The sequence below is a fragment of the Nerophis ophidion genome, linkage group LG08 (assembly GCF_033978795.1).
Source record: "Nerophis ophidion isolate RoL-2023_Sa linkage group LG08, RoL_Noph_v1.0, whole genome shotgun sequence".
NCBI classification, from domain to species: Eukaryota; Metazoa; Chordata; class Actinopteri; order Syngnathiformes; family Syngnathidae; genus Nerophis; species Nerophis ophidion.
In genome coordinates, this window is record NC_084618.1 from 13,001,965 (window position 1) to 13,023,198 (window position 21,234).

At 34.6% G+C, this 21,234-nt stretch overlaps 1 protein-coding gene across 3 annotated transcripts in view; it reads left to right on the forward strand.

Annotated features, from left to right (window-relative positions):
* Positions 1 to 21,234, forward strand: part of qki2 (QKI, KH domain containing, RNA binding 2) — a 98,173-nt gene that overhangs the window by 68,521 nt on the left and 8,418 nt on the right. For 2 of the 3 annotated variants that reach the window (XM_061907709.1, XM_061907711.1), the window contains one exon: positions 4,021 to 4,098. In XM_061907709.1, coding sequence (XP_061763693.1) covers positions 4,021 to 4,098 — 78 coding nt within the window. The remainder of the gene's footprint in view (positions 1 to 4,020; positions 4,099 to 21,234) is intronic. The other variant, XM_061907710.1, reaches the window with a different exon arrangement.

Here is a 21,234-nt window from a genome sequence, read left to right on the forward strand (position 1 = left end):
TAATATTGTTCAAATAATCTAAAAAAAGTTTAATTTAATTAATTAGTAATTTGCAATATTTTTATTTTTTTACACTTTTTAAAATGTGTTTCCCTTTTTTTCCCCTTAATTGATAGTGTTCAATAATCGAAAAAAGTTTTTAATCGTTTATTGTGAGTTAAAAAAATATTTACTTTTTTTTGTTTTTATCGCCTTAAGAAAAATTATAATTTATTTTTACAAATTCTAAAATTTCCCCTTTTTTTCCCCCTTAATATTGTTCAATAATCTAAAAAAAAGTTGAATTTAATAAATTAGTAATTTGCAATATTTTTTTTTTTTTACACTTTTTAAAATGTGTTTCCTTTTTTCCCCCTTAATTGATAGTGTTCAATAATCGAAAAAAGTTTGTAATCGTTTATTGTGAGTTAAAAAAATATTTACTTTTTATTTGTGTTTATCGCCTTAAGAAACATTTTAATTTTTTTTTACAAATTCTAAAATTCCCCCTTTTTTTCCTAAATATTGTTCAATAATCTAAAAAATGTTGAATAAGTAATTTGCAATAATTTTTTTTTTAGACTTTTTAACATGTTTGCCTTTTTTTCCCCTTAATTGATAGTGTTCAATAATCGAAAAAAGTTTTTAATCGTTTATTGTGAGTTAAAAAAAAGTTTACGTTTTTTTTCGTGTGTACTTTTTTTGTGTTTTTCGACAAAATACTATTTTTTTAAACATTTTTTTGATAATCAATTTTTTTTACGATTTCTAAAAGTTCCCCCTTTTTCCCTTAATTAATAATGTTAAATAATCGAAACAAAAAGTTGTAATTTTTTTAATCGATTATTGAAAAATATTTTAAAATGTTTCCCTTTTGAAACATTTTTTGTTCCAAAAATAATGATTTTCAATAATCGAAAAACATTTTTTAAATGAATTAAAATCCAATTAGTCAAAATTATTAATTATATGAAAACATTTAAACATTTTTTCAATTAATTATTGAAAATTATTAAGGGAAAAAAAACCAAATACATTTTTAAAACGTTTTAAGCCATTCATGTTCAATTTGTATTATTTCATTAAATTTTTTTCCCTTAAATAATAATGTTCAATAATCGAAAACATTTTTGCAATTGTTTAATACGATTATTGAAAAATGTTGAATTAAAAATCAATTCTCAATTCAACATGATTCTCGGTGGAAACCGATTCTCTTGGTAAAATATTTGATAATGAAGCTTCTTCCAAACAGGTCACATGTTGGAAAAGCGCCTTCTGGTTACATGGAGAAAGCCTCAAAATGTCTCTTTTATAAATTAATTCATATTAGAAGAAAAAATACTAATATTTTTTTCTTTTTTTTCCCATAATTAATAATTTTCAATAATCGTTTTAAAAAAAAACAAAAACCTTTTTTCATAATTAATCATTTTCAATGGTCAATTTTCTTTTACAAGTATTTCTCTTTTTTCCCCTTAACTATATTTAATAATCTAAAAAAGTTTTATTTTTTAATCGTTTATTGTGAGTTAAAAAAAAAAGTATTTACCTTTTTTGTGTGACAAAGACCCTTAAGAACATTTTTTTTTATTCTTTTCAACAATCTTTTTTTTTAATTTCTAAAATTATCCCTTTTTTTCCTTAATTAATAAAGTTCAATAATCGAAAATATTACTAATTATTTTAATTAATTATTGAAAATTATTAAATAAGGGAAAAAAATGTAAAACAAAAAAAAATGTTTTGTTTTTAAAACAAATACATTTTTAAGACACGTTTTTAAGCCATTCATATTGATTTCATTATTTTCATTTATCGACTGAAATAAAAATAAAAATAAATATTTTTATTTTTTCAATAATCGATTTTTTTACAGTGTAATTTTTTTCCTTTTGTTAATAATGTTCAATAATCGAAAAAAAGGTTGTAATTGTTTAAATCGATTATTGAAAAATGTTTAAAATGATGATTTATTTGTTTTTGTTCCAAAAATTAATAGCTTTTAATACATTTTTTTAAATTGTTTTTTTAATGATTATTCATCGGGAATTTTTTTTAAAAAAAAACATATATTTTTATTTTTATTTATTTTTCTAAAAAAAAAGATTTAAGACACATTTTTAAGCCATTCGTATTCAATTCATAATTGTCATTTATTGACTGAAGAAAAAATAAATGACAATTTTATTTTTTGAAATAATCAATAATTTTTTTCATTTTTAACGTTTTAAATTTGTTTCCCTTTATTAATAATGTTCAATAATCGAAAAAAAAGTTGTGATTGTTGAAATCGATTATTGATTTTTTTTACAAATGTTTTTTTTTTTTAATGTTAGTTCCCAAAATTTATCATTTTCAATAGTCCATTTTTTTTTTTAATCCTATTATTGAAAGTGATTAATTATGGGGGGTAACATGTTTTTTTATTAGCTATTTTGGTAAAAATCTATTTTTTAAGACACATTCTTAAGCCTTTCATTCTCAATTTCAAATTTTCATTTTTTGGCTGAAGAAAAAACTAATTTTATTTTTTTTAAATAATCGATTTTTTTTACATGTTAAATCTTTTTCATTTTTTCCCTTAATTAATAACATTCAATAACCCAAAAAAAGTTGTTATTGTTTAAATCGATTATTGAAAAATTTTAAAAATTTTCAATAATGTTTTATTTTTTTGTTTTTTCAAATCTGATTATTGAAAGTTATTAATTATATGAAAATAAAAATATTGAAAATTATTATTTATGGGGAAAAATAAAAACAAAACTTTTTTTCAACACATTTTTAAGCCATTCATATTCAATTCATTATTTTACTTTATTGACTGAATCATTTAAAAAAAAAAGTTTGTCTTTTTTTTTTAATAGTGAAAATTATTAATTATAAGAAAACAAGTTTACTTTTTTTTTTAAATCAATATTGAAAATGATTAACAATGGAAAACATATTTAAACTACAAAAAAAAAGTTTGGGGTATATTTGGGGGGATACAAATACATTTTTAAGACACGTTTTTTTAGCTGTTCCTATTCAGATCATAATTTTCATCAATAGCCAAAAAAAAAGTTTTTTTTTTTTCGATTATTGAAAATTTTGAATCGATTAAAAATGTTCAATAATCGATTCATACAATTAAAACTTTTTTGGGTTATTGAATGTTTCCCTTAATTAATAACATTCAATAACCCCAAAAAGTTGTAATTGTTTAAATCGATTATTGAACATTTTAAATAATTTTCAATCCATTTTTTTATTTTTTATTTTTTCAAATCCGATTATTGAAAGTTATTAATTATATGAAAATAAAAATATTGAAAATTATTATTTCTGGGAAAAAAAAAAAAAAACCAAACTTTTTTTTTCAACACATTTTTAAGCCATTCATATTCAATTCATAATTTTACTTTATTGACTGAATCATGTAATCATTTTAATGGTGAATATTATTAATCATAAGAAAACAAGTTTGATATTTTTTTTAAATCAATTATTGAAAATGATTAACTATGGAAAAAAATGTAAAAACTAAAAAAAAAAAGTTTGGGTATATTTGGGGGGATAAAAATAAATTTTTAAGACACGTTTTTTTAGCCGTTCATATTCAGTTCATAATTTTCATGAATGGCCAAAAAAACAAAAAGTTTTTTTTGTTTTTTCGATTATTGAACATTTTGAATCGATTTAGAATCGGAATGAATAAGAATCGCGACTCGGATGTGAATCCATGTTTTTTGCACCCCTCGAAGCTCGCGGTTTGAATTAATCTTTTCTCCGGAGAACAGAAGACCACAGCACGCCATTCTGTCCTCTTTGGAAGCGTTGATGTTTGACTTTACCTTTTAACCATCGCCCCGCCTCCCACGCTCCCTCCCCCAACCCCTCCACCCCACACCCCCCCCGCAGCCACAGTTTTTGTGCACGTTTTGCTCGTGGCCCTCAGAGATGTTGGCGCCAAAATGGCTCTGGACTGTGTGATGTGTTTTTTTTCTGATGAGTAACCTTCTGTGTTCTGTTTTGGCAACGTCGTGGCGCCGTTAGCAGGTGCCATGACCACTAAGGTACGCCGCCACGACAAGAGAATCCATCCTTACCAAAGGGTAGTGACCACAGACAGAGGTTAGTTAGCTCGCCAGCCACTTTATGTGTACGTGTGTGTACGTGTGTGTGTGTGTGTGTGTGTACGTGTGTGTGTGTGTGTGTGTGTGCGTGCATGCAGAACAAGGGACCAGTTTACGTGCGTCGACACGACACGCCGAAATATCCGTACCGCGCACGGCGTAAAATGTGAAATCAGTGTTTTGTTGCAGTAAAAGCAAAGTTGAAGGGGAACTCGCTCTTTTTTTAATGTTGCTGATCATTCACAATCCTTTTATGTAAGACAAGAACAGTAAAAAAAGGCATTCTAAATCATAAATAATGTTTAGCTAAAGTCAGCTTACAATAGAGCCAGTGGTATTGGCTCTATTCAGTGCTTCAAAAAAACATCCAAACGGTACGTCCACGGTGACAGTTTTACCCCGATCATTTTTTGTGATTAAAAGCCCTCATTTTTGAGCCTGAACATAAAGAGGATGAGCTCCGAATTTTAGAGGTTGAGCGACAAACAGATTCAGCAAGAAGCTCATTTATTCGCACAAAACTTGGTTACAGTTTTACTGCGATCATTTTTTGGGGGGATTAGTCACATGAGTTAACGGCCCTAGTTTTTGAGCCTGAACATAAGGAGGATGATCTACAAATTTTAGAAGTTGAATTATAGACAAATCCAGCAAGAAGCAGTGTTGCAAATGCATGTCATTTATTTGCACAAAACTTGGTTACAGTTTTACTGCGATCATTTTTTGTGATTAAAAGCCCTCATTTTTGAGGCTGAACATAAGGAGGACGAGCTCTGAATTTTAGAAGTTGAGCGACAAACAGATTCAGCAAGAAGCGGTGTTGCTCATTTATTTGCACAAAACTTGGTTACAGTTTTACTGCGATCATTTTTTGTGATTAAAAGCCCTCTTTTTTGAGCCTGAACATAAGGAGGATGAGCTCTGAATTTTAGAAATTGAGCGACAAACAGATTCAGCAAGAAGCCGGTGTTGCTCATTTATTTAAACAAAACTTGGTTACAGTTTTACTGCGATAATTTTTTGGGGGGGATTAGTCACATGAGTTAACGACCCTAGTTTTTGAGCCTGAATATAAGGAGGATGATCTACAAATTTTAGAAGTTGAATGATAAACAAATCCAGCAAGAAGTAGTGTTGCAAATCCAGGTAATTTATTTGCACAAAACTTGGTGACAGTTTTACTGTGATCATTTTTTGTGATTAAAAGCCTTCATTTTTGAGGCTGAACATAAGGAGGATGAGCTCTGAATTTTAGAAGTTGAGCGACAAACAGATTCAGCAAGAAGCGGTGTTGCTCATTTATTTGCACAAAACTTGGTTACAGTTTTACTGCGATCATTTTTTGTGATTAAAAGCCCTCATTTTTGAGCCTGAACATAAGGAGGATGAGCTCTGAATTTTAGAAGTTGAGCGACAAACAGATTCAGCAAGAAGCGGTGTTGCTCATTTTTTTAAACAAAACTTGGTGACCGTTTTACTGCGATCATTTTTTTGTGATTAAAAGCCCTCATTTTTGAGGCTGAACATAAGGAGGATGAGCTCTGAATTTTAGAAGTTGAGCGACAAACAGATTCAGCAAGAAGCGGTGTTGCTCATTTATTTGCACAAAACTTGGTTACAGTTTTACTGCGATCATTTTTTGTGATTAAAAGCCCTCATTTTTGAGCCTGAACATAAGGAGGATGAGCTCTGAATTTTAGAAGTTGAGCGACAAACAGATTCAGCAAGAAGCGGTGTTGCTCATTTTTTTAAACAAAACTTGGTGACCGTTTTACTGCGATCATTTTTTTGTGATTAAAAGCCCTCATTTTTGAGGCTGAACATAAGGAGGATGAGCTCTGAATTTTAGAAGTTGAGCGACAAACAGATTCAGCAAGAAGCGGTGTTGCTCATTTATTTGCACAAAACTTGGTTACAATTTTACTGCGATCATTTTTTTGGGGGATTAGTCACATGAGTTAACGACCCTAGTTTTTGAGCCTGAACATAAGGAGGATGATCTACAAATTTCAGAAGTTGAATGATAAACAAATCCAGCAAGAAGCAGTGTTTCAAATGCATGTCATTTATTTGCACAAAACTTGGTTACAGTTTTACTGCGATCATTTTCTGTGATTAAAAGCCCTAATTTTTGAGGCTGAACATAAGGAGGATGATCTACAAATTTCAGAAGTTGAATGATAAACAAATCCAGCAAGAAGCAGTGTTTCAAATGCATGTCATTTATTTGCACAAAACCTGGTTACAGTTTTACTGCGATCATTTTTGGTGATTAAAAGCCCTCATTTTTGAGGCTGAAGATAAGGAGGATGAGCTCTGAATTTTAGAAGTTGAGCGACAAACAGATTCAGCAAGAAGCGGTGTTGCTCATTTATTTGCACAAAACTTGGTTACAGTTTTACTGCGATCATTTTTTTGTGATTAAAAGCCCTCATTTTTGAGGCTGAACATAAGGAGGATGAGCTCTGAATTTTAGAAGTTGAGCGACAAACAGATTCAGCAAGAAGCGGTGTTGCTCATTTATTTGCACAAAACTTGGCTACAGTTTTACTGCGATCATTTTTGGGGGGGATTTGTCACATGAGTTAACGACCCTAGTTTTTCAGCCTGAACATAAGGAGGATGATCTACAAATTTTAGAAGTTGAATGATAAACAAATCCAGCAAGAAGCAGTGTTTCAAATGCATGTCATTTATTTGCACAAAACTTGGTTACAGTTTTAATGCGATCATTTTCTGTGATTAAAAGCCCTAATTTTTGAGGCTGAACATAAGGAGGATGAGCTCTGAATTTTAGAAGTTGAGCGACAAACAGATTCAGCAAGAAGCCGGTGTTGCTCATTTATTTGCACAAAACTTGGTTACAGTTTTACTGCGATCATTTTTGGGGGGGGATTAGTCACATGAGTTAACGACCCTAGTTTTTCAGCCTGAACATAAGGAGGATGATCTACAAATTTTAGAAGTTGAATGATAAACAAATCCAGCAAGAAGCAGTGTTTCAAATGCATGTCATTTATTTGCACAAAACTTGGTTACAGTTTTACTGCTATCATTTTTTGTGATTAAAAGCCTTCATTTTTGAGCCTGAACATAAGGAGGATGAGCTCCTAATTTTAGAAGTTGAGCGACAAACAGATTCAGCAAGAAGCCGGTGTTGCTCATTTATTTGCACAAAACTTGGTTACAGTTTTACTGCGATCATTTTTTGTGATTAAAAGCCTTCATTTTTGAAGCTGAACATAAGGAGGATGAGCTCTGAATTTTAGAAGTTGAGCGAAAAACAGATTCAGCAAAAAGCGGTGTTGCTCATTTATTCGCACAAAACTTGGTGACAGTTTTACTGCGATCATTTTTGGGGGGGATTAGTCACATGATTTAACTGCCCTTGTTTTTGAGCCTGAACATAAGGAGGATGACCTCCGAATTTTAGAAGTTGAGCCATAAACAGATGCAGCAAGAAGCAGTGTTGCTCATGCATGTCATTTATTTGCACAAAACTTGGTTACAGTTTTACTGCGATCATTTTTTGTGATTATAACATGCGTTAGTCATAATTTTGGAGCCTGAACATAAGGATCTAGGATAATATTGTGAGAGTCCAGTCCATAGTGGATCTAACATAATAGTGAAACTCCAGTCCATAGTGGATCTAACATAATAGTGAGACTCCAGTCCATAGTGGATTTAACATAATAAGGAGAGTCCGGTCCATAGTGGATCCAACATAATAGTGAGATTCCAGTCCATAGTGGATCTAACATAATAGGGAGAGTCCAGTCCATAGTGGATCTTGCATAATTTGGGGGATCAATTTGGAGTGGACGCCTCCCTCTTCCAACATAACTGTGCACCACTGCACAAAGCAAGGTCCATAAGGACAGACTCTGATGTAGGTGAACTTGACTGGCCTGCACAGAGTCCTGACCTGAACCCGATAGAACACCTTTGGGATGAATTAGAATGGAAAATCGATTTTTGAGAAAATGAAAGGGGCGAAAATCTGTGTGAAATTTGGTTTAGGAAGAATTATGGTGTGGGGTTGTTTTTCAGGAATTGGCCTTGGCCCTTGCTCCAGGATAACAACACATTTTGGACAATTCAATGCTCCCAAATTTGTTGGATCAGGCCCCTTCCTCTTCCAACATAACTGTGCACCATTGCTCAAAGCAAAGTCCACAAAGACACTGATGTAGGTAAACTTGACTGGCCTGCACAGAGTCCTGACCTGAACCCGATTGAACACCTATGGGATGAATTAGAATGGAGACTGAGTGTTATAAGGCACACTGTCGATTTTTGAGAAAATGAAAGGGGCGAAAATCTGTGTGAAATTTGGTTTAGGAGGAATTATGGTGTGGGGTTGTTTTTCAGGAGTTGGCCTTGGCCCTTGCTCCAGGATAACAACACATTTTGGACAATTCGATGCTCCCAAATTTGTGGGATCAGTTTGATTCGGGCCCCTTCCTCTTCCAACATAACTGTGCACCATTGCACAAAGCAAGGTCCACAAAGACACCGATGTAGGTAAACTTGACTGGCCTGCACAGAGTCCTAGCCTGAACCCGATAGAACACCTTTGGGATGAATTAGAATGGAGACTGAGTGTTATAAGGCGCACTGTCGATTTTTGAGACAATGTAAGGGGCAAAAATTTGTGTGAAATTTGGTTTAGGAGGAATTATGGTGTGGGGTTGTTTTTCAAGAGTTGGCCTTGGCCCTTGCTCCAGGATAACAACACATTTTGGACAATTCCACACCATAATTTATGGGAAAAGTTTGGAGCGGGCCCTGTCCTCTTCCAACATAACTTTGCACCATTGCACAAAGCAAGGTCCATAAATACACTCTGATGTAGGTGAACTTGACTGGCCTGCACAGAGTCCTAGCCTGAACCCGATAGAACACCTTTGGGATGAATTAGAATGGAGACTGAGCGTCGATTTTTGAGACAATGAAAGGGGCAAAAATTTGTGTGAAATTTGGTTTAGGAGGAATTATGGTGTGGGGTTGTTTTTCAGGAGTTGGCCTTGGCCCTTGCTCCAGGATAACAACCCATTTTGGACAATTCAATGCTCCCAAATTTGTTGGATCAGTTTGGATCGAGCCCCTCCCTCTTCCAACATAACTGTGCACCATTGCACAAAGCAAGGTCCATAAAGACAGACTCTGATGTAGGTGAACTTGACTGGCCTGCACAGAGTCCTAGCCTGAACCCGATAGAACACCTTTGGGATGAATTAAAATGGAAAATCGATTTTTTGAGAAAATGAAAGGGGCGAAAATTTGTGTGAAATTTGGTTTAGGAGGAATTATGGTGTGGGGTTGTTTTTCAGGAGTTGGCTTTGGCCCTTGCTCCAGGATACCAACACATTTTGGACAATTCAATGCTCCCAAATTTGTTGGATCAGTTTGGATCGGGCCCCTTCCTCTTCCAACATAACTGTGCACCATTGCACAAAGCGAGGTCCACAAAGACACTGATGTAGGTAAACTTGACTGGCCTGCACAGAGTCCTGACTTGAACCCGATAGAACACCTTTGGGATGAATTAGAATGGAAAATCGACTTTTGAGAAAATGAAAGGGGCGAAAATTTGTGTGAAATTTGGTTTAGAAGGAATTATGGTGTGGGGTTGTTTTTCAGGAGTTGGCCTTGGCCCTTGCTCCAGGATAACAACACATTTTGGACAATTCAAACCTCCCATATTTGTGGGATCAGTTTGGATCGGGCCCCTCCCTCTTCCAACATAACTGTGCACCATTGCACAAAGCAAGGTCCACAAAAACACTGATGTAGGTAAACTTGACTACCCTGCACAGAGTCTTGACCTGAACCCGATAGAACACATTTGGGATGAATTAGAATGGAGACTGAGCGTTATAAGGCGCAATGTCGATTTTTGAGACAATGAAAGGGGCAAAAATTTGTGTGAAATTTGGTTTAGGAGGAATTATGGTGTGGGGTTGTTTTTCAGGAGTTGGCCTTGGCCCTTGCTCCAGGATAACAACACATTTTGGACAATTCAATGCTCCCAAATTTGTTGGATCATGCCCCTTCCTCTTCCAACATAACTGTGCACCATTGCTCAAAGCAAAGTCCACAAAGACACTGATGTAGGTAAACTTGACTGGCCTGCACAGAGTCCTAGCCTGAACCCGATAGAACACCTATGGGATGAATTAGAATGGAGACTGAGTGTTATAAGGCGCACTGTCGATTTTTGAGAAAATGAAAGGGTTTTAAGTGCGGAAATTTGGTTTAGGAGGAATTATGGTGTGGGGTTGTTTTTCAGTAGTTGGCTTTGGTCTTTGCTCCAGGATACCAAAATATTATGGACAATTCCACACCATAATTTGTGGTAAAAGTTTGGAGCGGGCCCCGTCCTCTTCCAACATAACTGTGCACCATTTCACAAAGCAAGGTCCATAAAGACAGATTCTGGTGTAGGTAAACTTGACTGGCCTGCACAGAGTCCTGACCTGAACCCGATAGAACACTTTTGGGATGAATTAGAATGGAAAATCGATTTTTGAGAAAATGAAAGGGGCGATAATTTGTGTGAAATCGGGTTTAGGAGGAATTATGGTGTGGGGTTGTTTTTCAGGAGTTGGCCTTGGCCCTTGTTCCAGGATAACAACACATTTTGGACAATGCAATGCTCCCAAATTTGTTGGATCAGGCCCCTTCCTCTTCCAACATAACTGTGCACCATTGCACAAAGCAAGGTCCACAAAGACACTGATGTAGGTAAACTTGACTGGCCTGCACAGAGTCCTGACCTGAACCCGATGGAACACCTTTGGGATGAATTAGAATGGAGACTGAGCGTTATAAGGCGCACTGTCGATTTTTGAGAAAATGAAAGGGTTTTAAGTGCGGAAATTTGGTTTAGGAGGAATTATGGTGTGGGGTTGTTTTTCAGTAGTTGGCTTTGGTCTTTGCTCCAGGATACCAACATATTATGGACAATTCCACACCATAATTTGTGGGAAAAGTTTGAAGCAGGCCCTGTCCTCTTCCAACATAACTGTGCACCATTTCACAAAGCAAGGTCCATAAAGACAGACTCTGGTGTAGGTGAACTTGACTGGCCTGCACAGAGTCCTAGCCTGAACCCGATAGAACACCTTTGGGATGAATTAGAATGGAGACTGAGCGTTATAAGGCGCACTGTCGATTTTTGAGAAAATGAAAGGGTTTTAAGTGCGGAAATTTGTGTGAAATTTGGTTTAGGAGGAATTATGGTGTGGAGTTGTTTTTCAGTAGTTGGCTTTGGTCTTTGCTCCAGGATACCAACATATTATGGACAATTCCACACCATACTTTGTGGGAAAAGTTTGGAGCGGGCCCCTTCTTCTTCCAACATGACTGTGCACAAAGCAAGGTCCATAAAGACAGACTCTGGTGTAGGTGAACTTGACTGGCCTGCACAGAGTCCTGACCTGAATCTGATAGAACACCTTTGGGATGAATTAGAATGGAGACTGAGCGTTATAAGGCGCACTGTCGATTTTTGAGAAAATGAAAGGGTTTTAAGTGCGGAAATTTGGTTTAGGAGGAATTATGGTGTGGGGTTGTTTTTCAGTAGTTGGCTTTGGTCTTTGCTCCAGGATACCAACATATTATGGACAATTCCACACCATAATTTGTGGGAAAAGTTTGGAGCGGGCCCTTTCCTCTTCCAACATGACTGTGCACAAAGCAAGGTCCATAAAGACAGACTCTGGTGTAGGTGAACTTGACTGGCCTGCACAGAGTCCTAGCCTGAACCCGATAGAACACCTTTTGGATAAATTTGAATGGAGACTGGGTGTTATAAGGCGCACTGTCGATTTTTGAGAAGATGAAAGGGGAGAAATTTGTGTGAAATTTGGTTTAGGAGGAATTATGGTGTGGGGTTGTTTTTCAGGAGTTGGCCTTGGCCCTTGCTCCAGGATAACAACAAATTTTGTACAATTCAATGCTCCCAAATGTGTGGGATCAGTTTTGATCGGGCCCCTTCCTCTTCCAACATGACTGTGCACCATTGCACAAAGCAAGGTCCATAAAGACAGACTCTGATGTAGGTGAACTTGACTGGCCTGCACAGAGTCCTAGCCTGAACCAGATAGAACACCTTTGGGATGAATTAGAATGGAGACTGAGCGACGATTTTTGAGAAAATGAAAGGGCTGAAAATTTGTGTGAAATTTGTTTTAGTAGGAATTATGGTGTGGGGTCGTTTTTCAGGAGTTGGCCCTGGCCCTTGCTCCAGGATAACAACCCATTTTGGACAATTCAATGCTCCCAAATTTGTTGGATCAGTTTGGATCGGGCCCCTCCCTCTTCCAACATAACTGTGCACCATTGCACAAAGCAAGGTCCATAAAGACAGATTCTGGTGTAGGTAAACTTGACTGGCCTGCACAGAGTCCTGACCTGAACCCGATAGAACACCTATGGGATGAATTAGAATGGAGACTGAGTTTTATAAGGCGCACTGTCGATTTTTGAGACGATAAAAGGGGCAAAAATTTGTGTGAAATTTGGTTTAAGAGGAATTATGGTGTGGGGTTGTTTTTCAGGAGTTGGCCTTGGCCCTTGCTTCAGGATAACAACACATTTTGGACAATTCCACACCATAATTTGTGGGAAAAGTTTGAAGCAGGCCCCGTCCTCTTCCAACATAACTGTGCACCATTTCACAAAGCAAGGTCCATAAAGACAGACTCTGGTGTAGGTGAACTTGACTGGCCTGCACAGAGTCCTAGCCTGAACCCGATAGAACACCTATGGGATGAATTAGAATGGAGACTGAGTGTTATAAGGCGCACTGTCGATTTTTGAGAAAATGAAAGGGGTGAAAATTTGTGTGAAATTTGGTTTAGGAGGAATTATGGTGTGGGGTTATTTTTCAGGAGTTGGCCTTGGCCCTTGCTCCAGGATAACAACACATTTTTGACAATTCAATGCTCCCAAATTTGTTGGATCAGTTTGGATCGGGCCCCTCCCTCTTCCAACATAACTGTGCACCAGTGCACAAAGCAAGATCCACAAAGACACTCTGATGTAGGTGAACTTGACTGGCCTGCACAGAGTCCTAGCCTGAACCCGATAGAACACCTTTTTTTGATGAATTAGAACGGAGACTGAAGAGCCAGGGCTTCTCCACCAACATCTCATTTTTGGGGAAAATGGTGGAAAATTCCTACAAACACACTCCCAGACGAGTTGAAGCTCGAATAGCTGCAAAAAAATGTCATAGTGACCCCTATGGGTAAGGAATGGGATGACAATTCAAGTTCATACGTGAGTCAATATAGCGTACGTGTCTTACATAAGGATTGTGAATGAAAAGCAAAAAAGAAAAGTGGATCCCCATCGCGAAGGAGCGTGCAAAGGGGGCGAGGCTTATCTCCACTCGTTAGATAAACCCGGGCGGCTGCTCTCATGTGACTCCGGTCCTTGTGACTCCCAGACCAGGGACTCCTCTCCCCTCGCCTCGCTCATTTTTTTTTTCTTTTCTTTTATTTGTTTTTTTTTAAATATATGTCCATTCCACTCGTTCTTAACTCCTCGTCTTCTGCCCCGGTGACGACGCGCCACTTCAAAAAAAAAACCCCAAGAGGACACCCCCATTACTACTAAATAACTACTGAAGTCTGCGTTACTTTTTGGATGAAATACTGTCGTTTTGTGGTCTTATCAGTCGCCCACTGGACTTTATCATTGGGACTTGTTTACATCTTTCATATATTTCCTAGCCAGAGTGGTGCTGTTGCCATGTATTTAGCTCAGGGGTGTCCAAAGTGCGGCCCGGGGGCCCCAGGTCATTTTTTTTTTAACGGTCCCACGGCATATTCAAAAAATACGATTTAAAAAAAAATTAATAAAAAAAGCTAAAAAGTGGTATAAAAAAAAGCAAACAAGTGAAATGTAACAAGAAAATGTTGCAACGTTGACTCTAATAACACAAAGCTGCCATGCAGGCTGTTTCTTTCTTTAAAAAATAATAATGAATCAAAATCAATGTCATTATGAATTATTGACCTATTCAAGTTTCCAATTGCATCACATTAAATATTCCACTTTGAGATATTTTTTGGAGAAAATGTTGCATATTTTGTGTTAGCCATTTAAAAACCAAAGGGCCTAAAACGAACAAACAAAAAACAAAGAACAATAAAAAATTATAATTGACGGATAAATCTGAAGTTGATTTTGAGACGATAGTGTTATAAGTAAAAAAAAATAAAAAATTAAGATTTATTTTGAAAAACTTTACCGAGCAGGACCCTTTTGGACCCCCAAAAATTTTAGCGAAGATTTTTTTTTTTTTTTAAGTGTCATTTCTCAAAAAATAATAGCGTCCTTTCATTCAATTTTATAAGTTTTTAACTTTTTTAAGGCTCAAATTATTATATAATCTAAAATATTTCACTTCAAAATTTTACCGTGTTTTTTCCATTAAAAAAACAGGGTTTTCTTTGACAAAAAGAGCATACAACTTAAATATTTAACACATTTATATTGAAATATAGACCTAATGTTGATCTACAGCAGGGGTCACCAACCTTTTTGAAACCAAGAGCTACTTCTTGGGTACTGATTAATGCCAAGGGCTACCAGTTTGATACACACTTAAATAAATTGACAGAAATAGCCAATTTGCTCAATTTACCTGTAATAAATAAATCTATATATATATATATATATATATATATAAAAAAAATGGGTATTTCTGTCTGTCATTGCGTCGTACATTTTTTTTCCTTTTACGGAAGGTTTTTTGTAGAGAATAAATGATGAAAAAAACACTTAATTGAACGGTTTAAAAGAGGAGAAAACAGGAAAAAAATCAAAATAAAATTTTGAAACATAGTTTATCTTCAATTTTGACTCTTTAAAATTCAAAATTCAACCGAAAAAAAGAAGAGGAAAAACTCGCTAATTCGAATCGTTTTGAAAAAAAATTAAAAAAGAATTTATGGAACATCATTAGTAATTTTTCCCGATTAAGATTAATTTTAGAATTTTAATGACATGTTTTAAATAGGTTAAAATCCAATCTGCACTTTGTTAGAATATATAACAAATTGGACCAAGCAATATTTCTAACAAAGACGAATCATTATTTCTTCTAGATTTTCCAGAACAAAAATTTTAAAAGGAATTCAAAATAATTTAAATTTGATTCTACAGAATTTCCAGATTTGCCAGAATAATTGTTTTTAATTTCAATCATAATAAATTTGAAGAAATATTTCACAAATATTCTTCGTCGAAAAAACAGAAGCTAAAATGAAGAATTAAATTAAAATGTATTTATTATTCTTTACAATAATAAAAAAAAAATGTACTTGAACATTGATTTAAATTGTCAGTAAAGAAGAGGAAGGGATTTAAAAGGTAAAACGGTATATGTGTTTAAAAATCCTAAAATCATTTTTAAGGTTGTATTTTTTCTCTAAAATTGTCTTTCTGAAAGTTATATGAAGCAAAGTAAAAAAAATAAAAATATTTAAACAAGTGAAGACCAAGTTTTTGCAATATTTTCTTGGATTTTCAATTTCTATTTGAGTTTTGTCTCTCTTAGAATTTAAAATGTCGAGCAAAGCGAGACCAGCTTGCTAGTAAATAAATAAAATTTTAAAAAATTGAGGCAGCTCACTGGTAAGTGCTGCTATCTGAGCTATTTTTAGAAAAGGCCTGCGGGCACCGCGTTGGTGACCCCTGATCTAGAGATTTAAACTTTGAATAATAATAATAATAGTAATAATACTAAATAATGATATTTTTTGGACCAAAACCCTTCGGGGTCCCCGGGATCAAGCCTGAGTGGAGGCCTAAATGTGTATTTTTTCTTTATACATATATTGTTTTTTAAATACAAAAATATCAAATGCTTGCTTTGATTTTCAGTCTGCGGCCCTCAGTGGAAAAAGTTTGGACACCCCTGATTTAGCTGCAAAAAAAAAAAAAAAAAAAAAATGTGTATATAGGGATTTTAAGGACGCTTATATGAAGTTAATGGAACAAAATCGCCTGAAAAGTATTTGTAGTTTTGTTTTGTTTAGTTTGTACATTTTTATTTCTACCATATGCTTTTTATAGATGAAGTGTTCTCCATGTTTAAAACTTCCGACTATACTTTATTCCGAGTGTGTAGCTCCTACTGTTCCTGGAAGGCGAAAGCGTTTTTTTTTTTGCTCTTTTTGTGTGTTGCTGTGTGTTTTTGTTGTTGTTGTTGTTGTTGTTTTTGAAAGATGAGGTGACCTTCTCAATGCACAGGCCTCGTGACTGTTTTATGCAATAGAAAATGGATTAGCTAGATGCAATATTGTACGTGTGAGAGCGGTGGCGCTCTTCTTTGTACGTGACCCACACGGAAACACTAAAAGGCAATAAAGACGACTATTGAGGAAAAAAAAGAAAGAAAACAAAAAAAAGACATCTCCAAAGACAACCGAAGGACTGGAAATTTCTCTATTTAGATTCTTTATTATGAATGTTTCTTCATCTAAAAAAAATCACCATCTTTTAACCTGTCATCGCTGTCTTACGGCGCCTTTCTGCTCTCAGTAGTCATCTCATGTGGAGTCGTGATCAATAATCAGTATGTTGCTGCTGAATTTTTTTTTAAAAATGACAAAGTTGGAGGTCCACAGCTGGCACAAGACAGTAAAACAACTTGTTGAATTAGGTCCTGAAGTTGAGCAACTCAAACATAACGTTGAAACAACATGCTGTTTGACGACATTTAATCAATGTTGGGTTCTGACGCTGATTTGACCATTGAATTTTGGTCATTTCCCAACCAAAACAAATACAATGTTGAAACAAAATGCATTTTTACAACGTTTATTCAATGTTAGTTTCTAACATTGATTTGACCGTTGAATTTCGGTCATTTCCCAACCAATGTCCTACAATTCAAAAATAACGTTGAAAAAACATTCTTTTTGACGACATTTAATCAAAGTTGGGTTGTGACGTTTATTGGACCATTGAATTTTGGTCATTTCCCAACCAATATTCTATAACACAAATACAACGTTGGAACAACATTCTTTTTGATGACATTTAATCAATGTTGGGTTCTAACGTTGATTCGACCGTTGAATTTTGGTCATTTCCCAACCAAAAACAAATACAACGTTGAAACAACATGCTTTTTGACGCTGTTTATCCAATATCAGGTAATGACGTTGATTCAACCATTGAATTTTGGTCATTTCCCAATGAAAACAAATAGAAGGTTGAAACAACATGCATTTTCATGACGTTTAATCAATGTTGGGTTGTGACACTGATTTAACCGTTGAATTTTGGTCATTTCCCAACCATTATTCCACAACAAAAATACAATATTGAAACAACATGCTTTTTGACGACATTTAATCAATGTTGGATTCCGACGTTGATTTGACCATTGAATTTTGGTCATTTCCCAACCAACATTCTACAACTGAAACAGAACGTTGAAACATGAATATTGACGATGTTTAATCAATGTTGGGTTGTGACGTTGATTTGACCATTGAATTTTGGTAATTTCCCAAACCAATAACGTGAATCCGATGGTAGACACCAAAGTTGGTCATTTCCCAACCATTATTCTCTAACACAAATACAACGTTGAAACAACATGCTCTTTTTGATTACCTTTAATCAATGTTGGGTTCCAACGTTGATTCGACCGTTGAATTTCGGTCATTTCCCAACCAATATCCTATAATTCAAAAATAACGTTGAAAAAACATTCTTTTTGACGACATTTAATCAAAGTTGGGTTCTGACGTTGATTTGACCATTGAATTTTGGTCATTTCCCAACCAATATCCTACAAATCAAACATAACGATGAAACAACATGCTTTTTGATGACATTTAATCAATGTTGGGTTCCAACGTTGATTCGACCGTTAAATTTTGTTCATTTTCCAACCAATATCATACAACTCAAACATTACGTTGAAAAAAACATGTTTTTTTGATGACGTTTAATCAATGTTGGGTTCTGACGTTGATTTGACTATTGAATTTTGGTCATTTCCCAACCAATATCCTACAACTCAAACATATCGTTGAAACAAAATAATTTTTGACGACGTCTAATCAATGTTGGGTTCTGACGTTGATTTGACCATTGAATTTTGGTCATTTTCCAACCAAAACAAATACAATGTTGAAACAATATTCTTTTTGACGACATTTAATAAATGTTGGGTTGTGATGTTGATTCTACTGTAGAATTTTGGTCATTTTCCAACCAAAACAAACACAACGTTGAAACAATATTCTTTTTGACGACATTTAATCAATGTTGGGTTCTGACGTTGATTCGACCGTTAAATTTTCTTCATTTCCCAACCAATGTCCTACAACTCAAACATTACGTTGAAAAAAACATGTTTTTTTGACGACGTTTAATCAATGTTGGGTTCTGACGTTGATTTGACTATTGAACTTTCGTCATTTTCCAACCAAAACAAATACAATGTTGAAACAATATTCTTTTTGACGACATTTAATCAATGTTGGGTTGTGACGTTGATTCCACCGTTGAATTTTGGTCATTTCCCAACCAAAACAAATACAACGTTGAAACAACATGCTTTTTGATGACATTTAATCAATGTTGGGTTCTGACTTTGATTTGACCATTGAATTTTGGTTATTTTCCAACCAAAACCAATACAATGTATAAAACAATATTCTTTTTGACGACATTTAATCAATGTTGGGTTGTGACGTTGATTCCACCGTTGAATTTTGGTCATTTCCCAACCAAAACAAATACAACGTTAAAACAACATGCTTTTTGACGACATTTAATCAATGTTGGGTTCTTACGTTGATTTGACCATTGAATTTTGGTCATTTCCCGACCAATATCCTACAACTCAAACATATCGTTGAAACAAAATAATTTTTGACGACGTCTAATCAATGTTGGGTTTTGACGTTAATTTGACCATTGAATTTTGGTCATTTTCCAACCAAAACAAATACAATGTTGAAACAATATTCTTTTTGACGACATTTAATCAATGTTGGGTTCTGACGTTGATTCGACCGTTAAATTTTCTTCATTTCCCAACCAATGTCCTACAACTCAAACATTACGTTGAAAAAAACATGTTTTTTTTGACGACGTTTAATCAATGTTGGGTTCTGACGTTGATTTGACTATTGAATTTTCGTCATTTTCCAACCAAAACAAATACAATGTTGAAACAATATTCTTTTTGACGACATTTAATCAATGTTGGGTTGTGACGTTGATTCCACCGTTGAATTTTGGTCATTTCCCAACCAAAACAAATACAACGTTGAAACAACATGCTTTTTGACGACATTTAATCAATGTTGGGTTCTGACTTTGATTTGACAATTGAATTTTGGTCATTTCCCAACCAATATCCTACAACTCAAACATATCGTTGAAACAAAATAATTTTTGACGACATTTAATCAATGTTGGGTTTTGACGTTGATTTGACCATTGGAATTTGATCATTTCCCAACCAAAACAAATACAACATTGAAGCAACATGCTTTTTGACAACGTTTATTCAATGTCAAGTAATGACGTTGACTTCGAGCATTGAATTTTGGTCATTTCCCAACCAATGTCCTACAACTCAAGCATAACATTGAAACAACATGATTCTTGACAACGTTTATTCAATGTCAAGTAGTGACATTGATTCAACTGTTGAATTTTGGTCATTTCCCAACCAAAACAAATACAATGTTGAAACGACATGCATTTTCACAAAGTCTATTCAATGTTAGGTTCTAACATTGATTTGACCATTGAAATTTGGTCATTTTCCAACCAATACTCTACAACTCAAACATTACGTTGAAAAAACATGTTTTTTTGATGACGTTTAATCAATGTTGGGTTCTGACGTTGATTTGACCATTGAAATTTGATCATTTCCCAACCAATATTCTATAACACAAATACAACATTGAAACAACATGCTTTTTAATGACATTTAATCAATGTTGGGTTGTGACGTCGATTTGACCGTTGAATTTTGGTCATTTCCCAACCATCAACGTGAATCCAATGTTAGACACCAAAGTTGGTCATTTCCCAACCATTATTCTATAACACAAATACAACGTTGAAACAACATGCTCTTTTTGATGACGTTTAATTAATGTTGGTTTCTAATGTTGATTCGACCGTTGAATTTTGGTCATTTCCCAACCAATGTCCTACAACTCAAACATATCGTTGAAACAAAATGATTTTTGACGACATTTAATCAATGTTGGGTTCTGACGTTGATTGTACCATTGAATTTTGGTCATTTCCCAACCAATATTCTACAAATCAAACATAATGTTGAAACAACATGCTTTTTGACGACTTTTAATCAATGTTGGGTTCTAACCTTAATTCGACCATTAAATTTTGTTCATTTCCCAAACAATATCCTACAACTCAAACATTACGTTGAAAAAACATGTTTTTTTGATGACGTTTAATCAATGTTGGGTTCTGACGTTGATTTGACCGTTGAATTCTGGTCATTTTCCAACCAATATCGTACAACTGAAACATATCGTTGAAACAAAATAATTTTTGACAACATTTAATCAATGTTGGGTTCTGACGTTGATTTGACCATTGAATTTTGGTCATTTCCCAACCAAAACAAATACAATGTTGAAACAATATTCTTTTTGACCACATTTAATAAATGTTGGGTTGTGACGTTGATTCCACCGTTGAATTTTGGTCATTTCCCAATCAAAACAAATACAACGTTAAAACAACATGCTTTTTGACGACATTTAATCAGTGTTGGGTTCTGACGTTGATTTGACCATTGAAATTTGATCATTTCCCAACCAAAACAAATACAACATTGAAGCAACACGCTTTTTGACAACGTTTATTCAATGTCAAGTAGTGACGTTGATTCGACCGTTGAATTTTGGTCATTTCCCAACCAAAACAATTACAACATTGAAACAACATGCTTTTTGACGACTTTTAATCAATGTTGGGTTCTAACGTTAATTCGACCATTAAATTTTGTTCATTTCCCAACCAATATCCTACAACTCAAACATAACGTTGAAACAACATGCTTTTTGATGACATTTAATCAATGTTGAGTTCTGAC